Source organism: Varanus komodoensis, unplaced genomic scaffold (assembly GCF_004798865.1).
Source record: "Varanus komodoensis strain SLA01 unplaced genomic scaffold, ASM479886v1 scaffold55, whole genome shotgun sequence".
Classification (NCBI taxonomy): domain Eukaryota; kingdom Metazoa; phylum Chordata; class Lepidosauria; order Squamata; family Varanidae; genus Varanus; species Varanus komodoensis.
In genome coordinates this window covers 5,047,291-5,065,175 of record NW_025336157.1, presented here as the reverse complement: position 1 = coordinate 5,065,175, position 17,885 = coordinate 5,047,291, and the positions used below count along the sequence as shown (strand labels likewise).

General features: G+C 51.7%; 1 protein-coding gene across 1 annotated transcript; it reads right to left on the bottom strand.

Moving 5' to 3' along the window:
- Positions 1-254: 254 nt before the first annotated feature.
- On the bottom strand, positions 255-15,123 carry SHE (Src homology 2 domain containing E). The gene is made up of 7 exons (XM_044448830.1): positions 15,067-15,123; positions 13,759-14,864; positions 11,140-11,266; positions 7,603-7,863; positions 6,288-6,459; positions 3,816-3,935; positions 255-1,136 (listed from the first exon to the last, which is right to left on the bottom strand). Exons 2-7 carry the CDS (start codon positions 14,203-14,205, stop codon positions 944-946), a joined length of 1,320 nt encoding a protein of 439 aa, XP_044304765.1. The 5' UTR covers positions 14,206-14,864; positions 15,067-15,123; the 3' UTR covers positions 255-943.
- Positions 15,124-17,885: the final 2,762 nt, after the last annotated feature.

Here is a 17,885-nt window from a genome sequence, read left to right as displayed (position 1 = left end):
TTTTTTTTTATTGATATGGAAAATGCCTTGTACACCCCTGGTCATTCTAGGATTGTTCACTTGAAGAAATGTCAAATATTTATTTCGTTTAATCGAAAAGTCGTGTCTGACCCATCAGGCCCCCACGGACAACCTTCTTCCAGGCTCTCCTGTCCTCCACCGTCCCTCGGAGTCCACCCAAGCCCCCTCCCACCGCCCCAGGGGCCCCATCCGGCCACCTCATCCTCTGCCGCCCCCTTCTCCTTTTATTTATTTATTATTTATTTATTAATTAAAACATTTTTATGCCGCCCCATTCGCCGAAGCCTTGGGGCGGCTTACAACAATTTTGCTGCCAATCGTTCCCAGAATCAGGCTCTTCTCCAGCGAGTTAAATATTTAGGCAACTTATTCTCAACCTAGTGCCTGAAAGAATTAGTCTTTTAAAAAGTGGCTCTTTTTATCACCTCCTGGCCACTTCAAGGCTTTAAAAAAACAAAAAACAAACCTTTCTGGGGGGGAAACCCTTTGAATTAAAGACTGGAGTGACTCCCCTTTGCTCCCTTTCGAAGGGTTAACATGACGTTGGTCAGGGCATGTAGATGTGCATTTCCCCGACGGTACCCATTCACTCCTATGGGAGAAAGCAAGGGAAGGTACTCTGGGGCTGTACTGGGGCAGACTGCTGACTGCAGCATACCAGGCAAGAAGATCCCGGCCTGCAAACCCACTCCTCATGCCCCATAGAGCTGAATGGGCTCGCTTTCGCCTTCGTAGCCCTGGCTCTTTGCCAGGAGTGCCGAGGTCGTGCTAGGGTGCGACGGAAGCCGGGAAAGACCTGGACGAGGCCGGGGAGGGGGGCCTCGGCCGATTCGTGGCCGTCGCTTGCCTGCCGGGGGGTCCCTTGTCCTCCGCGGGTTCTCCGGCCAAGAGAGTTCCAACGCCAGGAGGGGAGCGGCGAGGGCTAGTGGGCCTTGCTGGGGGCCGGCACTGGGTAACGGAGGGTCATATGTTCGGCTCCTTTAAAGGGCAGCTTCTCGGTGGAGTAGAACCGCACCACCTCGGGCACACAGTGGAAGACGCCGCCGGCCTGGTCCAGGGTGTACTTGTGATCCTTCGTCTGGGCCACTATGATGTGGACGCAGCCCTGGCTGGTCCTGGTGGGGCAAGAAAAGCAGTGTGTCTTTAAAGGCAGGGAGGGCGCCCTGTTTGCCCCCTTCCCACCTCCCTGGCCAAGTCGCCCCGCTTGATGCGAAGGGACTCGCAACTCCAGCTCGGAGTCGTGAACCGGCAATGCAAGGACTCGAGGGCCGCGTTCCAGAGCCCGAGGGAAAAGGGACGCGGCCCCAACCGCCAGCCTGGTTGCTCTTGAAGCTCTTCCTGTTCGGAGCAAAGCCATGTTTGCGAATGGGAGCAATGCAACACAGAAGCCCGGGAGACCCCCAAATGGTTAGCAGTTGGGGGAAAGGAGCAGAGGCCTTGGGGGAACTGGGTTTGGCTGCAGCTTATTGCATCTGTGTGTGGTTTTTCAAGGTACTTTTTAACATACGTAGTTTGATCTTGTTCTAAAAGGAGCAAAGGGCAACTGGGAATAATTCTGGGAATAATTCTGGGACCTGGGATGGTTTGGCCTAGAAGGTAGGTGCGGAGACATGACAGAGGTGTACAGAAATTATGCCTGGGGTGGAAAAAGTAGATTTTTTTTCTCCCTCCCTCGTAATTCTAGGCCACACTGGGGTCATCCGACGACGCTGCTTGATGGGAGATTCAGGACAGTAAGAGCTTCTCCACTTTGTCCACCCAGTGAAATTCATGTCTCCAAGATGGCTACCAACTTGGATGGCTTTAAAAGGGAACAGGAACGACTAGCCTTCTCTTCCAGGCATATCCATAGCTACTAGTCCTCATGGATCTAAGCTACCTCCAGTATCAGAGGCTGCCTGCTGGGGAACATAGGAGAGGTGCTTTTGCACCTCTCCCCTGTGGCTTTCCCCCAAGCAGCTGGTGCTTCCATCCTCAAGTCCTGTTTTTCATGCTGCTGCTCCAATGCATCCCATCCAAATTTAGATGGGAAAAGGCCTACAATTCCCAGCATTCCCTGCGCTGTTAGAACGGAGCGAGGACCCAGCTCACTGCTAGAAGAGGTGAACTCAAGATACCCGGTGCTGGGCGGACTTGCTTCTGCCTAAATCGCGTAGGAATGCCTATGAATTTGCCCTAAAGGCGAAACATCACGGCCCAGGGATGCTGTAGGTCCTGGCTTGAATCACGGTCCCGTTAGTGAGACATGGAAGAGGAGGAATCCTTGGGGAACTGGCCAGCGTCGGCTGCCTCTCCCCTTCCAGGATCCGGCGCCTTGACTGCCATCCCGGCCCGCCTCTGCACCAGCTCAGCATCTCTCTCTCCCTCTCCCCCTTCTCTCCCTCTCTGGGCTTTTGTTCTGTTTCGACTCCCTTCCCTTCCCTACTCCAATTGTTTCAAAGGCAGTAGCTCAGCATCCTGAGGAAGGAAACACAGGCCGCACCCACACCACCCGATCCTCCGCTCGGGAGTCCGGCTGGACGGGGCTGCAGTGGCACAGATTCAGCCGGGGTGGAAAGGTCAAAGGAGGAAAGGAAAGAACATGGGGGGGGGTCTTTTCTCCCCGATCCCAGTCCCTCTATGGCAGGGTTCGACCCAGCAGTGTCCCTGGCTGAACGGCAAGCAAATAAAAGATGCCCAGAGGCACGGAGGTTATCTGGGGTGGGCAGGGGAGCCCGTCCTGCAAGCAGGTCATCCCAGGTTTGATTGGCATCTCCAGGTAGGGTCAGGAGAAACACACCTTGCCCCCCCCCCCCCCCCCCCCCGCCCCCCCGGGGGGGCCGGGCCGCCCCCCCGGCCGGAAAAACCCCCCCCCCCCCCCCCCCCCCCGCAATCTGGGCTCCCTGGAGAGGACGGTCTGTCCATCAGTGCAGCAAACACGCCTTGCCCCACCCTCATGGTCCTCCCGGCATTTGGAACTTCCACGTCTATCAGCCCCAGTCAGCAGGGCCCGTGGCCAGGAATGCTGGGAGCTGTAACCCAAATGGGGAAAGGGTGGTGGTGACCATCCTGAGCTAGATGGATTTGGTATTAATCATCCTCCTGAGTTGCTATTTAATTCAACCCTTACCAGAACAATGAGGACTAGAAGCTTTCTTTGCTTTCAAGGGAAGCTACATGATTCACTGGTGCCAGCACAAGCCAAGTCTATGGGTACCCTAACATGTCTCAACCAGGGTCCGGGTGCCCAAACATTGGCTTACTTTAAGGGAGCAGAAGGAGTGTTTGAGCCCAAGACAGACTGGGCACTGGTGCTCAAATCCTGTACGGAAGCCCCATGCCTTCATTCAAAGGGCACAGGCCACTCTGGAAAGGGAGAGACACTCTGTACATGCTCAGAAATACCATTTGCGCTGCCAAGGGGCAGGTCTGTGCTTCTTTGCTGTGCATCTCTGGGGTGGAAGGGCCAGGGGCCTCCTGTGCCAGTCCTGGAGGGTCCACTCGTGGGCAAGATCCCTCTATGGCCTTCCTCCCCCGTAAGTTTTCACCACCATCCTTGCGAGCAGCTCATCTTCCTCTTCCTCGTGGCTTAGCCAGGAAGCACACCAGTCTTCCCTCCACCCTCGACAACGGGGGGAGCCCCTCTCTATCCCTCAGCGACCTCCCCTTCCGGGCCTCCCTCGTCCTCCTCCCACCACCCCGATCATGCCTGTCTCAGGCCCCTTGCAGAAGCCCCAGATCACGCCCGCTTCCTCACGTACAGCTCCGAGCACGGCTAGCCTCGCGGGCTGAGCGGCCGGAGCCCAGGCACTCACTTGAGGGCGATGGAGTACTTGCTGGTCCCCGTCTCGCTGGTGCGCACCAGGTACCCGGCCTCCCGGCACGGCTGCAGGCGGCTCTCTGCCTCGGCTCGTGTGATGGCGCCATGGAACCAGCTGCGGGGGGAAGGACACGGTGAGCTTCCCGGAGGAGGAAAGGCGGGCCCATTCCCGGCTGCGGGGTGCCGAACGCCGGTTGGCCCGAGGGCCGGATTCTGCACTGGGGGGCCACATTCGTGGGGGGCGGAGCCGAAGGCAAAAGGGGCGGAGCCACAGAGCCCCCCCCCCGTTTCGCTTCCCGCCGGACACCAACCTCAAGATGGGCATTTCAAGCTCTTTAGGGAAGGGAGAGAAAAGGGCTTTTAATGCAGGAGTGGAAGAACTGTGGAGGGGGAACCCAGTGCTTTGCTTCCGACAGGGTTCAGCCGGAGGAACTTTGAGAAGCCCCTGCGCTCGCCCCAAAGGCCACAGGCCTCTTCCTGCCTATCCCCAGGACTGGGGTGTCTCACAGGTAGGGCGCTGTTGAACACGGATGCTCCATTTCTGTGACCTGAGAAAAGAGCTCGATCACCCGAGGATTTCTGTCCCCTAATCCCCTTCCCTTCAACAAAACAAGCGCCTGATTTTAGTCACCACGGCAATTCCCACGGCAAGTCACTCGTCCTGCCCTCCTCCGTCAGTCCTTGAACCCACTGCCAATCCATCCATGCATCAGTCGCCCCTGATGCTTTGAGAGCAGACGCGCGCTCCTCTTTATCCACTCTCTGCCCAGGATCTTCCCTCTTGTAAATCTCCAGTATTGGGGCTCCTCTCCTTCGTTGTTCTTGCAAAGCAAACGGCACTTTGCCATCCCTTCTGGTTTTGACTTCCAGGTGGCGCAAAGGGCGTATTCCCTGACAGAACAGAGCTGCGAGAACCTCTCTGGGCAGAAAAGACACGTCTTGGGGGTGGGGGGACCCTGCGGTGCGTGTCGGGGTCTGGCAGCCCCCCAGCAGGCTCCGTGGCCTTGGCTTGCCGGCTGGCTGCAATGGCGGAGGGGCAGAAAACGGGGGTGCAGGGGAATGGAATGGAGGATGGTAGAAGAGGGCTTGGCGTGGCTGGCCGGCGGGCTCCTGCTCAGGATAATGACATGCTGCAACATTTTGTTGTAGCCCTCACTGGTTCTGTCTTCATTAGGAAGACTCCATCTGTCCCTAAGTGTTTCAAGGTTACTTATACATTGAGTTGAATGGGCTCAGACTCCAGGCAGGAGTGGGCTATTTTTTTTAAAATAAATTTTATTGTTTTCATTAAAATCTAACTTTAAAAACGACGATTATTTAAGACATCGGATATACTGGGTTAACATCTTCCTCATTTTAACAGTCAATAGTCATATTCAATGGGCTATTGTGTGGTATAGAAATAAAGGTAATGGTCATAATATTAATATTAATAATAAGTAGTGAACTTCTCTTTCTCTCTCATAAGCAAGCCAATCTCTCTATGAAAAGGTGTGTGCATCAGCAAGAAGGCTAGCTAATTTTTTCCTTCAATTTTTTGTATGCAGAGACTTGTTATCATACAGGGGAATGATACTACAGTGCAGGAAATAGCAAGGAAAGGTTGGTAGGAAGAATGCAAACGCCTTCTAGTCTGCAGGGAATAGAATAGTGCTTCTAACATAGCATTCAGGAGGTTTCATTCGGTCCAAACAAGTTTCTAGTCCACAGTGTGGCACAGAATAAAACTGAACAGTTTTTGCTCAAAGGTATGGTTGCTTGAACTTTCTGCTAAATGGGAAAGTTTTGCTCCAGAACAGCCCCTCTGCACATTCTGTAACCATTTAGCAAGAGCTGTCAAGATCCCTGTTGGTTCTACCCTGAGGGATAGAAACTTACTTTTCTTTTCGGTTTGCAAGTAAAGGCTCTTAGTTCTGCTGCCAGATCTCCAAATGAATATGAAAGAAGGGTATGTCTTCTCTCTCTCTCTCTCTCTCTCTCTCTCTCAACCACGTAGATTAAAATTTCAGCAGTTAAAAGGCTTGTAAGAATCAAGGAGCTGATAAAACTACCCATGGTGAATCCTGTGCAAACATGCATAAAACTAGTACTTTGCTAAAGTGAAAACTAACTTGCAGATTCAGCATATTGGCTAAATTTTGCATTCCTACTTTAGTCCAGCATTTCAAATACATTTAGAACTCCCCCACTCCTCTTTTTATTCTTCTGTACGGAAAATATTTGCAAAAAGGAAATTCAGGGAGCAGACAGGCCTGGGGAGATTTCTAGCTTATATTTTAGGGCTCAACAAGGACTAGCAACTTGACTTTAACAGAAGACCAAAAAATTGGACGCTCAGCTACTGAGCCAGTTGCTTAGTGGACAGGATACACAGAAATCGAATTTGGGTGCTGGAAGCTCAGGTGAGCAGTGGGGCAATAGTTTGCCCCCTACCCCCCCTCCACTGGACAGAGGTCAGGTGACTTACGGCTGTTTCTCAAGGGCAACAGCTGGATCCACGCGCTCCCCTTCTGCTCCAGTTTCTGCCGTGACTGTCGGCTTCACCATCTTGGAGGGCCAGCTCCTCTGGCGGCGATGCCGTGGCAGTACCAGCCCCTCGTCCTTGGGCGCCATGGGCTTCTCCGACCCCTCAAACTGCACTGGAAAGCAAGACAAAGTACCACCAGGGCTATGGGAGGTCCGGCGCTAGCTGGGGGCACAGCTGGGCGCTTCCAGGACATGCAGGGCAAGGGGCCCCGACTCCGCATGGAGTTTGCACACACTAACGGGGCTGTTCCAAATTCACAGCAAGCAAGCAAGCGAGCAAGCGCCGTCTGTGATTTTAATGTTTCATCCAAGCGGTTCTCTCGAGACGGATTGGACTACATCTCCCATCATGCCCAGCCAGCAGCCCAAGCTTGCCTAGCTGTTATGGGAGTTGTGCCCAAGCCCGAGCACATCTGGACAGTCCCAGGTTGGGAGAGGCTGCTGAAAGGCAGGAACGCAGAAGCTCTTCCAATCCGGGGGCCAAATTCTGTTTCAGGGAATTCCGCAGTGGGCAGAGCCAGAGCGAAGGGAAGCTGGGCCAGGAAGTCCAACAGAACTGCATGTTTGAGCTTAAACGATTACAGCCAAGGATTTAAACAGAACGGCACCTCAACTTTGCAGAAGGGGGGAAATCTGCGGAGTGAATTATTTCCTTTCTCCTGAAAATTGTAAACACTCCTTGCTGTTCCCCTGTGGCCCTGTTGGAAGTTCCAGTTCTGTCGATACGAAGCCACTGCTTTAAAAATGATATTATCATTCAAAGACATGATCATATTCACTTCAGTTCTGCCTTCATCAGTTTGGTGACAGGCAGAAATTCAATGGGTGCAGGTGCATTTACACCTGCATCTCTGTGGTAAAACGTCCTCTGTTGAATTTCTGTACGTCGCGGTGGTGCAGATTGAGAAAAAGATGAAGATTCTCCTTAGGCAAGCTGTCCCTATTTCTAGCCCATAATACCAGCCTGTCCACCCACCTATACTCATTAGTCTGAAAGAAAGAAGCAGAAAATTGTAAGCCGCCCTGAGGCTCATGCGATGGGGCGGCATATAAGTTGTTTAAATAAACAAACAAATAAATAAGATCTGACGTCTGTTAAGACTTCTCTGTCTAGTCGCCTGGAAGAAATCCTCAACTCGCCATAGGCGACCACAGAGATATCTGTTCCTACAGAGCCCGGTTGGCAATGGGGTGGTATATCAACTTCCAAATCAACTTCCCCCAAGCCCCAGATGCGAATGCTTCCCCCTGCTAACCTGAGAGAGCTTTCACAATCTGGTCCTTCTTCCACTCCCAGGGCTGTTCGTATTCGGCCGGGGGCCGCTCGTCGTTCTCCGGAAGCCGTGCCTCCGACTTGGGCCCTGCCTCCGCCGGCTCATACGGGGTGTCATAGAGCTGTGGCGATTTGGCCCCCGGGCGCTTCGCGGCCGCATCCCCCTTTGCCGCTGGGTCCCCCGGCTCGTCCAGGAGCAGGATCGCTTTGACGAGGGGGTCCTTCGAACCGCGCCTCCGGATCTCTGGGAGGGAAGCAGAAGGTAAGAACGGGACCCCTCTGTTTTCGACTGTGTGCATGGATACCGGCATTTGCTTCTTGCAGTGCAAAGCGAAGCATTTGGGGCCCACACGGCCCTAGACGAGTTATAAGCCCCACTCCTGCTTTCACATGGACGTGAAAATGCTTCATGCGTCTTGGCTTTCTCTGGGGGCCTGTACTTCGTGCTGCTTAACGTCTGGGAGAAAGTGTGTGCAATCTCTTGTATGCACAGAAATAAATGCACTAAACCTGTATTTTCCTTGGAGTGAGGTGTCTTGAGCACACTTCGGAGTCAACACCTGCAAAGGAGGAGGAGGAACGGCTCTCCTCCGAAACTGATCAGCCCCTGGGACACATTTCTGGAAACAGGAATGGTCCCTGATCAACAAATAGCTAAGTTTGGAAGAGAGCTGAGCATTTGCTGGCACTGCCTTTGACTCCATTGGAAGGGGAAAGCACTTCGCACATGCTCAGAAACTGGTCCCGAAGAGCCAAGCCACGCTTCAGGAACAGCTATTTTTAATGACAAAAAGTCATGAGAGCAGATGAGGTGTGACACTCCTGAGCGTGAAACCTCCAAAAAGGCTCCCAGGCCACATGTGTTAGCGCCTCGTCCCCACCACCACATCGCCCTGCCCCGACTCGGGTTTCCGGTGCTCCGGTTTCCTGTTATTCTGCCTGGCTGTGTCAGCTCCGGGTGGGGACGCCAAAGGCCTGGGAGCCGAGGGAAGGCATCCGGTGGTTGCTAGGCGATTTCCCAACCCCGAGTTATGGGTGTTTTTTGAGAGCACATGCTCGGGTGGCTTCTTACCACACATTTTGAAGTAAGCAAAGTAACACACAAGAAAAAGGGGCCCTTCCTCCCCAGATCCTTCAATAAGACCATCTAGCTAGACCCTAAAATTGCCGTAGCGCAACATCATCCTTAAGTCAGGGAGCCAGTGTGGGGAACTGGTTACGGTGCTCTGACTGGGACTTGGAAGATTGGGATTCTAGTCCCTATGAAGGTCACTGGAGTGGGGCAATCGCTAACTCAGTTTCTGTAAAGCCTAATGTCCTTTATAGGATTGTTGTGAAGACGAAATGGGCAGGAGGAGAATCTCATAAGCCATCCTGGGTGCCTTAGAGGAAAATAGGTCTTGTTTCTGTTGAAATTCTTTTAGCTCTTAAATTGTATTTTATTTTATTTGTGGTCTATATTTTTGTGAATTGTTGCAAATTACCCAGACAACTTTGGCTATTGGACTTTCTAGAAATGAAATATGTATCTAAATGAAACAATAATATCACATACATTTAATAGGAAGCTAGATTAATGCTTCACCTTAAGCCTGCATAGAGAATCTGCAGTCACATAAGAGTGCCTGTCTTTTTATCCTTCCCTTTCTCACATCTTGGGCTATAATTGGTTTGACATAAAGAAATTCCAGTATGTTACTTATCTATTCAAGGCATTTCTATCCTGTTCCTTAATCCCCCACCCCAACAAAACCCAACAGTCCCAGAGCAGCTCAGGATCGATCAGCAAAACAGACAGTTTCTGCTCACAGACTTAGTCTAAATAGACATAACACACAAGGAAAAGCAGATGGGGAGGGTAAAGGAAAAAAATTAAGTGGTCTGCCAGCAGGGCTGGCAAAAGGGCCCCACCGCCCTTGGCCTCCTTCTGTCTTCCCACTTTGCCTTTCCCACTGGGCAACTGATGCCATTTACCTCTGTGGGGCCAATCCAAACTCTGATATTTCCCAGGGTTTGCAAATGAGCAAACTGATATTTCTCAGGGTATCGCAGTTCTCTGCATTTGGTACAATTCTTGTATGAATTGGTCATGCCTAGATTTTTTTCTGCAGGTTTTGGGACAGAATTTGAAGGGTTTCCCCCTGGAGTTTACTTGTTTTGGCTCCTGGAAGTGGGGTGTGAAGGAATATTGTTTATTAAAATATGGCTTGTTTTTTTGCTCTCTCTGCCTGCCACACTTGGGAGCCATCTGGCCACATGGGCCCAGCGGACACTGGGTCTGGAATCACACCCCAATGGCACCATAGCCGACCCTGCTGTGGCTGCCACAAGGTTTGGATCCCTTGACCCTCCAGTCATTCCCAACACAGCTGCCCCTTTTCTCTTCCAACCCCACCATTTTTTAAACACCCAGCCTGACCTTATCTCTTCCAGCAGAGAGACAGGAAACAGAAAGTTGCCTTCCTGACCCGGTTTTCTTTTTCCCATTTTCTTTTTTCTCCCTCCCAAGTCGGTGTTCCCTCTTCTCAGCTGTGCTGAAAATTTGCTTTCCCCTTTATGTGCTTTCTCAGAACAAAACCAGAATGCTTTTCTGACACCCTCCTTAAACCTATTTTGGCAAGGTCATTTTGCAGCAGAAGGAGAAAAGAGGCAATTTTGGATCTGTTTATTAAACCGGTTTAGTTTTCTCAAAAGAAAAGACACCCGCCTGCACCCAGGGCTCTTTCCTGATTCCTTGCGACAAAAACAGGCCAGCCTTCCAGGTTTGCTAAGACCAAAACAACCCAAGTTGCTTCCTTCAGTCCCAACCAAAATTAGATTTGGTACTGAAAGCCCCAAGGAGACATGTTTCGAACGCCAAGCGGGGTGCTGTTCTTGGGCCGAGAACTTATCTCTCAGCCATTGTGTTGTTTGGCTGTAAAATGGCCACGGCAGCTGCAAAGGATGGGGCTTGTAGTCCTACCCATCTGGAAGGCACCAGATTCAGCTAGGTTGTGGTAAGCAGAAACTTAAAAAAACAAAACAAAAAAACCCAGGTGCTAAATCAATTGATTGTGGGTGCTGGGGGAGAGATTTTGATAGCAGGCCTTGTAAATGAAAACACACCGACTCTTTTCCCCCCACCCTCATGGGTGTTGCTTTATTTGGGAATATAAACGGAAATGTCCAGAGATGACCTTTGCTCCGAACAATTCATGGCAGCCTCAGTTTCCGAATCTGTCCCGCTATCTCCTGCTCGGCTCAGCATCTCAAAGAGGCTCGCGGGTGGACCTTCCCACCCGTCTGAAGCTTGCGCAAGGACGGCCGAGCCACCGGGAAGTGGCGGGACAAGAATTCGAACCCAGTGCTCCCAAACATGAGGGCGGGTGCCATCAGCACCAGGGCGCCAGGGCCGATCCCTCTGCAGGAGCCCGGAAAAGGGTGTGTGTGTGTGTGTGTGTGGCCGCGTTTATCGGATTCTTCCCATTTTGTGATGGGCACGGCAAGCGCCCCTTCCCAGCCAAGACGAAAGAACACTTACCGGTAATCATTTGCTGTGCGTCATAGGGCTCCATGTAGCCGTCGTTTTCTCCTAGTCTCTCCGCATCGCGCTGCCCCTTGGTTCGCTTGGCATCGTAAGGGTCGGCGTAATCCTCGAGGATAATAACCTTTAACGGGGAACACGGGAAGGAAGGCAGAATTAATCCACCGGATGTGTGTGCTGCACATCTGTCTTCGAGCAGAGAGGGACTCCGTTCGAGGGGTCCCAAATGGTCCCCTGCTCAGTATCTTCACGTTTACCTTCTAAACACAGAGCAGGGCATTTTCTGAGTTAGACCTAGAGGTCCATGGTGCGTTCATTCCTTATATACCATCTTTTGGTGCATTGTTCCTGGCAGGACCACGTAGAAGGAATAAGAAATAAGTAATCATGATCAGTCAAGGATGAAAGAGGCCTCGGACCCCAGAAAAAGCCTGAAATTTAAAGTATGTGGAGTGACTGGGAGGCAATGTTGGAGCTGCAGGTCACGAACGGAGATAATAGGCGGCTTCTGGGTAATTTTGTGGTCTAGGATAGAGGGAGAAAATCCCCCTGCCTCATAATCCTGCTAAAATGCTGCAGAAGCTAGAAAGGGGGAAAAGTGGCGAACAGGGAACCCCTGCTTAGTTTACAAGCAGAATTGCGTCCCCAGAAGCTTCTGGGGGTGGGTGGATTTTGTTTCCAAGCAAGCTGCAAATGAGTGCCTTGTTTTCTTACACATCTCCGTTTTTCTTTTTGTGTGGCCGCCAACCCTAATGCAGTGGGCCGAGAAACAAGCTGTCTTTATCCTGGGGGACACATGCAGCTTGCTCCCTGGCCTTGGAGGAATGCCAACACTCCATGGCAAAGCCCTCGCTTTGCAGACCAGTGGCCCCCAGTCCAGTTCCCCATGCCTCCAGCGGCAGCTGGGAAGAACCCCTTTCCAAAACTCTGGAGAGCAGAGCAATCCAATGCCCAGGGCAACTTCGCAGGTTTCCCTTGTCATTCTGGGTGCAGAGTTCTGTTGGAATCATTGCATGCCCTGCATGGCGACTCATTCAGAGAGGCACTGGGCAGCCTCCTCTGAAGCTATCCCATTCTCCTTGATGAGTCTCTGGGCGGGGAGTGGCTGATTGATGCCACAATGGGGGACCAGAATTACCTGCCTGTGATGGAGTCTGTCATGCAGGAGACCATTGCAGGGCCTTAGAAAGAGACCCAGCCGGGCCTGTCAGAAGCCCAGCTGAAGAGCACAAGGTGTGTTCTGCATGGAGGACAGACTGAAGGGGAAATGTAGGTAGTTTCAAAGACTGGAAATGCTGTTATGTAGAAAATGCAGCAGGCTTCTTTTCTGGTACCTGGACCTCACAGCCAGCGTATCAGGAATAGCAGAAATAATGCCTTCCATTAAAAAACTGGATCACCTAAGGGGTTAAGGCTTTTATAAGAATAATGAAGCCAGTGTGATGTAGTGGTTAAGAGCATGGGACTGGGACTTGGGTGATCCGGGTTCGAGTCCCCACTCAGCCATGGAGCCAACTGGGTGACTTTGGGCCAGTCACAGACTCTCAGCCCAACCTACCTCACAGGGTTGTTGTTGTGGGGATAAGATGAAGGAGATGTAAGCTGCCTTGAACCCTTTGTAGGAAAAACGCAGGATATCAATCCAAAAATAAATAAAATAAATGAAGAACTTCCATATATTAAAGGCATTCTGATGTGGGTCATTTGTGAAATTCTATTTATGACTGGCTCTTCAAGAAAAAGAAATAGAAATATCTCTCCAGAACTGAAAACTTCTTAACACGGATGCCCTTCAGCATGAAACCATGAACATCAGATCCATTAATGCCGCCCTTTTTCCACAATCAAAGTAATCATTTCTAATTTCCAAACCTCCTACATCCCCTATTTAAATACATCTTCATTTTCAGACTTCCTCGGCTCAAAGAAACCCATCTGTCTGGACAGTGTTCCTCTATTTTCTCTTCTTGTTCCTGTAATTATTCTGTGTAATTAGAACTCTGTGAATTTAAAGCCTAGCTTAGCCAAGCGGGCAGAGGATGAAGGGGCTTGCGGATGCAGCAAATACAGTTCTTCTCGCTTTCTCTTTTGATGAGATTAACCAGCTTTTGGCCCCCTTCTCTTTTGGGGCATGTGTGTCAGAAGAGAAGGGAAGGAATCACAGAAGGAAGCGGGTGCTGACGCGGCAAGGAAGGGGCACCGAGGTTAATTGGGTAGCAAAACCAAATGCAGACAGCCGGGAAGGCAAGGGAGAGTCTGCCCTATGCACAAATTCTGGATACAAAGCCCACTCCATACACTGCTATCAACATCTGAGGGAGGTTCAGAGGACAATAATGAGGACTTTTGGGGGTGGGGGGTCCCCTGGTTATGCAATGCTCTCTCCACCAGGTTAAGACTTTGCTCTACTTCCAGGCATTTCTGGACATGCTGCTCATGAAGTGTTGGCTTATGGGATTCTAGTATTCATTGTTTCAGTGCCTTTAAATCAGTCATCTAAGGTGCCCGGAGGGCTTTTCCCCCTTCTGAGACAGGAAGGAAATAGGAATATTAATAACAGTTCTGAGCTAGGTTGGCATCCTGGAAAGAGCGCCCTTGAGAATGCTTGGCCCTTACCGTCTCCTGTTTCGGTTTCTCTGGCTCCGGTGCAGGAAGTGGACTGGGGTTCGGTGCAGTCCCGGTGTAACCTTTCCCGTTTTTCTCGTGGGCTTCCACCTTGATGAGCCGGCTGATGTAGGTCCCACAGCCTTTCGCCGCGCCCCGGGCCAGCTCCTCCGGCGGGGCCCCGTCCACCCGGGAGTTTTTGCGTATCTTCCCCGTGGCGGCTTGCAGCAGGCCCTGCAGGTTGTCCCGCGACAGTCGGCTGCCCCCGCCATCCTTCCCTGGCGCCAGCAGTGTCCGAAGGCCACTCAGCTCCGTGGCCGAGTTCTTGCGATTCTTGCTCGGCAGCGATGCTGTGCCGGCTTCGGGTGCCGCTAGCCCTTTGCGGGAGGCACTGCACTTGGCACGCTCCGAAACCGTTTTTAAATTGGACGGGAATTCCTTGAACCACTTGGCTGCCATGGGGCTGGGGAGCGCCAGGGGGCTGTGGGGTCACGGGAGCAGAAGCTAAGGCCGGGGGGCCACTGAGGCGGAGACGCCGTGGGGCCTGCCCCAGGACTGGCAGAGACGGGCTTTGGAGGACAGGGTGCAGGCGTGTCTAGCTCCGTGTTGACCCGTGAGCCACCCAAGGAACTCGGAGAGGGCTGGAGAATGGCAAGGCCCGGCCGAGCGCCTAGAAGATGGGAACGGCATTCCCCGGGCCTGGGAGGAGAGGAGCTGGCCAGGATCAGGGCCAAACTTGGGCGAGCACACGACAAACTGCTTCTTCCCTCCCTTTTTCGCTGTTGTTTTTACCACCCTGGATTTAATAATCAAGGAGCTGATAAAAGGGGTGGAATTTACCAGCCAGGAGGGCAAAGATGCTGGTAACACATCTTTGGGGGGAAAAAAGGTGGAATGGGGGCGGGGGGATGCAAGGCCTGGATGGGAAGGGGGAAATGGACACAGCAGCAGGCTTTGGGACTTCCCGATGTTTTGTCTTTCTGCCCCAGTAAATGGGTAGATCTGGGTGGGCTTGGGCAAAGAGAAACCCGGGCCAGTTGGGTTATCTTCAAGCCAGTCGTGGAGGGGCCGCGTTCGGGAGGAGTCTGGCGCCAATGGAGGCTTCTCCGTCTTAGGTCCTGTGCGATGCAGGAAACAAGGGAAGGGTGTCCCAAGGTTTTTTCCTATTGCAAGCAGGAGAAAGGGGAGGGATCTTTGACTCCCCGGATATGGGGCGCAGGGGGGGCGGTCGCGCACGTGCCAGCAGAGGTTCTCCCGGCCCCGCTATTCACCCAGCCCGACTGTGGGGGCGACCCGTGGCGCCCTCCGGCCCAGGTTTACCTCTTGCCGTGGCGGCACCGGGCGCGGCTGGCTCTCCGGCGGCCGCTTCCAAGGCGCCTCGCTCGCTCGCTCGCCAGCCGCCGGACGGGGAAGGCGAAAGGGCGGCCGGCGCTGCGAAGGTTCCCCCACGCCCAGATCCGGAGGGGGCGGCGGGGCTCGCCCGCCTCGCCGCCAGGGGTCCCGGCCCGGCCCGGCCCGTCCCGTCCGCGGTGCAGCCGTGGAGGGAGCGGCGTGCGCAATGCGCGCAGTGCGCGGCGCGGCTCTGCAAGTTGTCGCGCGGAAGCGCTCGCTTTCTCCTCCCTTTCGCTGTCCCCGCTCTCCGTCCAGCTTGCGTCCGTCCAGTTGCTGTTCTTATTACCGACGATCCAGATGATATTTTTATTTATGCTCCCTCGTTCTGCCAAAAGGGGCCCCCTTTTTGGAAATTCAGCTATCCATTCTCCGGCAAAGGCTACAGTGCCGTTTGTAGAGCGAGATCCTATGTCAGTGGAGACAGGAAAACAGCCCTATAAGTCCGCTTAGGATCGTTCCTTTGTTTACTATGAATATTCATAATGAATGTTTATGGGATATTCCATTTCTATGGCGCTTCAGTAGCCGAAGCGTCCTGAGCGGTTCCCAGTGGGAGAAAATCTGTACCATTCCAGTATTTAAAGCAAAGCGCTCGCACACAATTAACCATAAAACTGGTCGGACCGAATTAAAAACTCTAGAAACTATTGATCAACCCCCGCAATCCACCCATAAACGACTAACGTTTTTCTGTACGCATCCATGTATAAATTTCTGTGCACCAGACTTCCCAACTTGGATTCCCATTATCCCTAGCCAGTATGGCCAGGAGTCAGGAATGCTAGGGGTTGCAGTGTACAAACATCTGAGGGGCGCTAGTGTGGGGGGCATATCATGTCTTTTCATGTATGTGTTGCTGTGATCATGGTTGAGTAGCCCAACAGACTTTCTAGGTGTTCATCTGGCAGGCATGTTCTTCATCCTTTCTTTGGAGTGTCTTTTTAATTAATATCATTCTTCAGAGATGTTTAACATGTAATATCTGGAACAGGAAAGTTTTTTTCCCAGGTTCACAATTTACAGAGTCACGATATACAAGGGAAATGCAGTGGGGAGGGAAGAGGAAAACAAATAACCATAATTATCATGTTATAAATGTAAATTCCTTCCAAGATTTAGTGTTATTAATTAAAATGTTATACACTTTATTTTTTAATGTTCATCAGCATGAACTGTAAATAGGGAAAGGAAGTAAGGTTTGAGAAAGCAAAGGCAGGATTTCCCACATGTGCAGGCACACAAGAGGAATACATGGGATTCTTTCAGTGGCACATGAGGGAAATCAGATATTGGGTTGAAATATGAGACATTTATATGATGTGTTTGTGTGAACATTAATCACTGATATCTTGTGCAGGTTTTTGCTTCTTTTTCTTCATAGAGGTTTGGTGAGTTTTTTTTACAAATGGCAGGTAGAAATACAACAGGTAGAGCTTCTCAACAATTTGACCGGGTGTGTGGGAAAGTGCAGCAGGTGAATTTCTGGCAGTCACACATTATGTTAAATGTAAAGGGTCTTTGAGTTGTAGGCCTTTTTTCTACATAAAGATGCGCAGGATTGTGCCTGTTACTCCAGAGTAAGCCCATTTGAACTCAGCAGGACTCCTGCTCTCTGGTAAATGCAGCGAGTTGGGCACCACTTGTCGCAGGATCGGGCTGCGCGCCTTCTCGTAGGAATGCATTCAGCCTTGTTTAAAAACGGGATGCATATCCGTGCACAGGATCGGGCTGCGAGCTTAGGCGCGGAATTAGGAGCGCGGAGACGCAGCGTCGCGCCTCGCGGCTGCATCCGTGTAAACGCGCAATGAGATTGACTCCGGAGTAACCACCCCACTTTGCGCGCGTTCCTCGGGGTGACACTAGACATGCTCCAATTGAATGCGCAGCATTAGCGGCTTCCGCTCGTGGTTTCGACCTTGCAAGAAGAACGAAACGGGCACAGCAAAATCACGGCGTCGGATGGGCGGAGAATTTGCAAAAGCCCAGAAATTAAACGCGATGCGTTTATTGGGAGCGGAATAGGGAGCAAAAAAGCAGTTAAGTGAGTTTTTGAAAGCGCACGGCTCGTTGCTTGCACCAGGAAAAAAAATTACCGGGAAAAAATTTAACATAATTTGACGTTTTGGTGGGCCGGAGAGTTAGCATGCCGATTAATTATATTTAAGGGCAGTTGGAATTAAATGTGCGTCTCTCACACAAACACGCTTTTGCATGGAATGGGGTTCCCTTAATGTGGATTACTGAACGCTCCCTCGCACCACATTATATAAAAATGCACAGCACAACATCGGCAATATGAAATTGAAAAATTAGCAGAGAGGAAGAAAAAAGGCGCAGCAGCAATGTTTAGGAAATATATATTTGTATTGGTATTTATTCATTTACTCGATTTACAGCATGTATAGAGCGTCTAAACACATTCTGGGGTTGTGACCAGTAGAAGGGTAGAAAGAATAAAACCCTACATTAAGACAGAAGAACAATGCAAAAGAAAAAAGACCCTAAATAAACCCTTTCACATGGGCAGGAGCGGCATTCCGGATTAACAGTGCGCACGCGCGTTGCAGCGCCCCTCGCGCCCTAAAAGGCCCCGCCCACAGCCCAGGGAGGGCGTGGCGTTCACAGGCAAGGTCTGCGCATGCGGAGTGCGGGAGCACGTGCGGGCTTTTGCAGGCTTTGTAGCCGTTGAATGTCCCAGCAAAGCGACTGGTTGCTCACGCTTGGAGCTGCAGCTCTTCCTGTTGAAT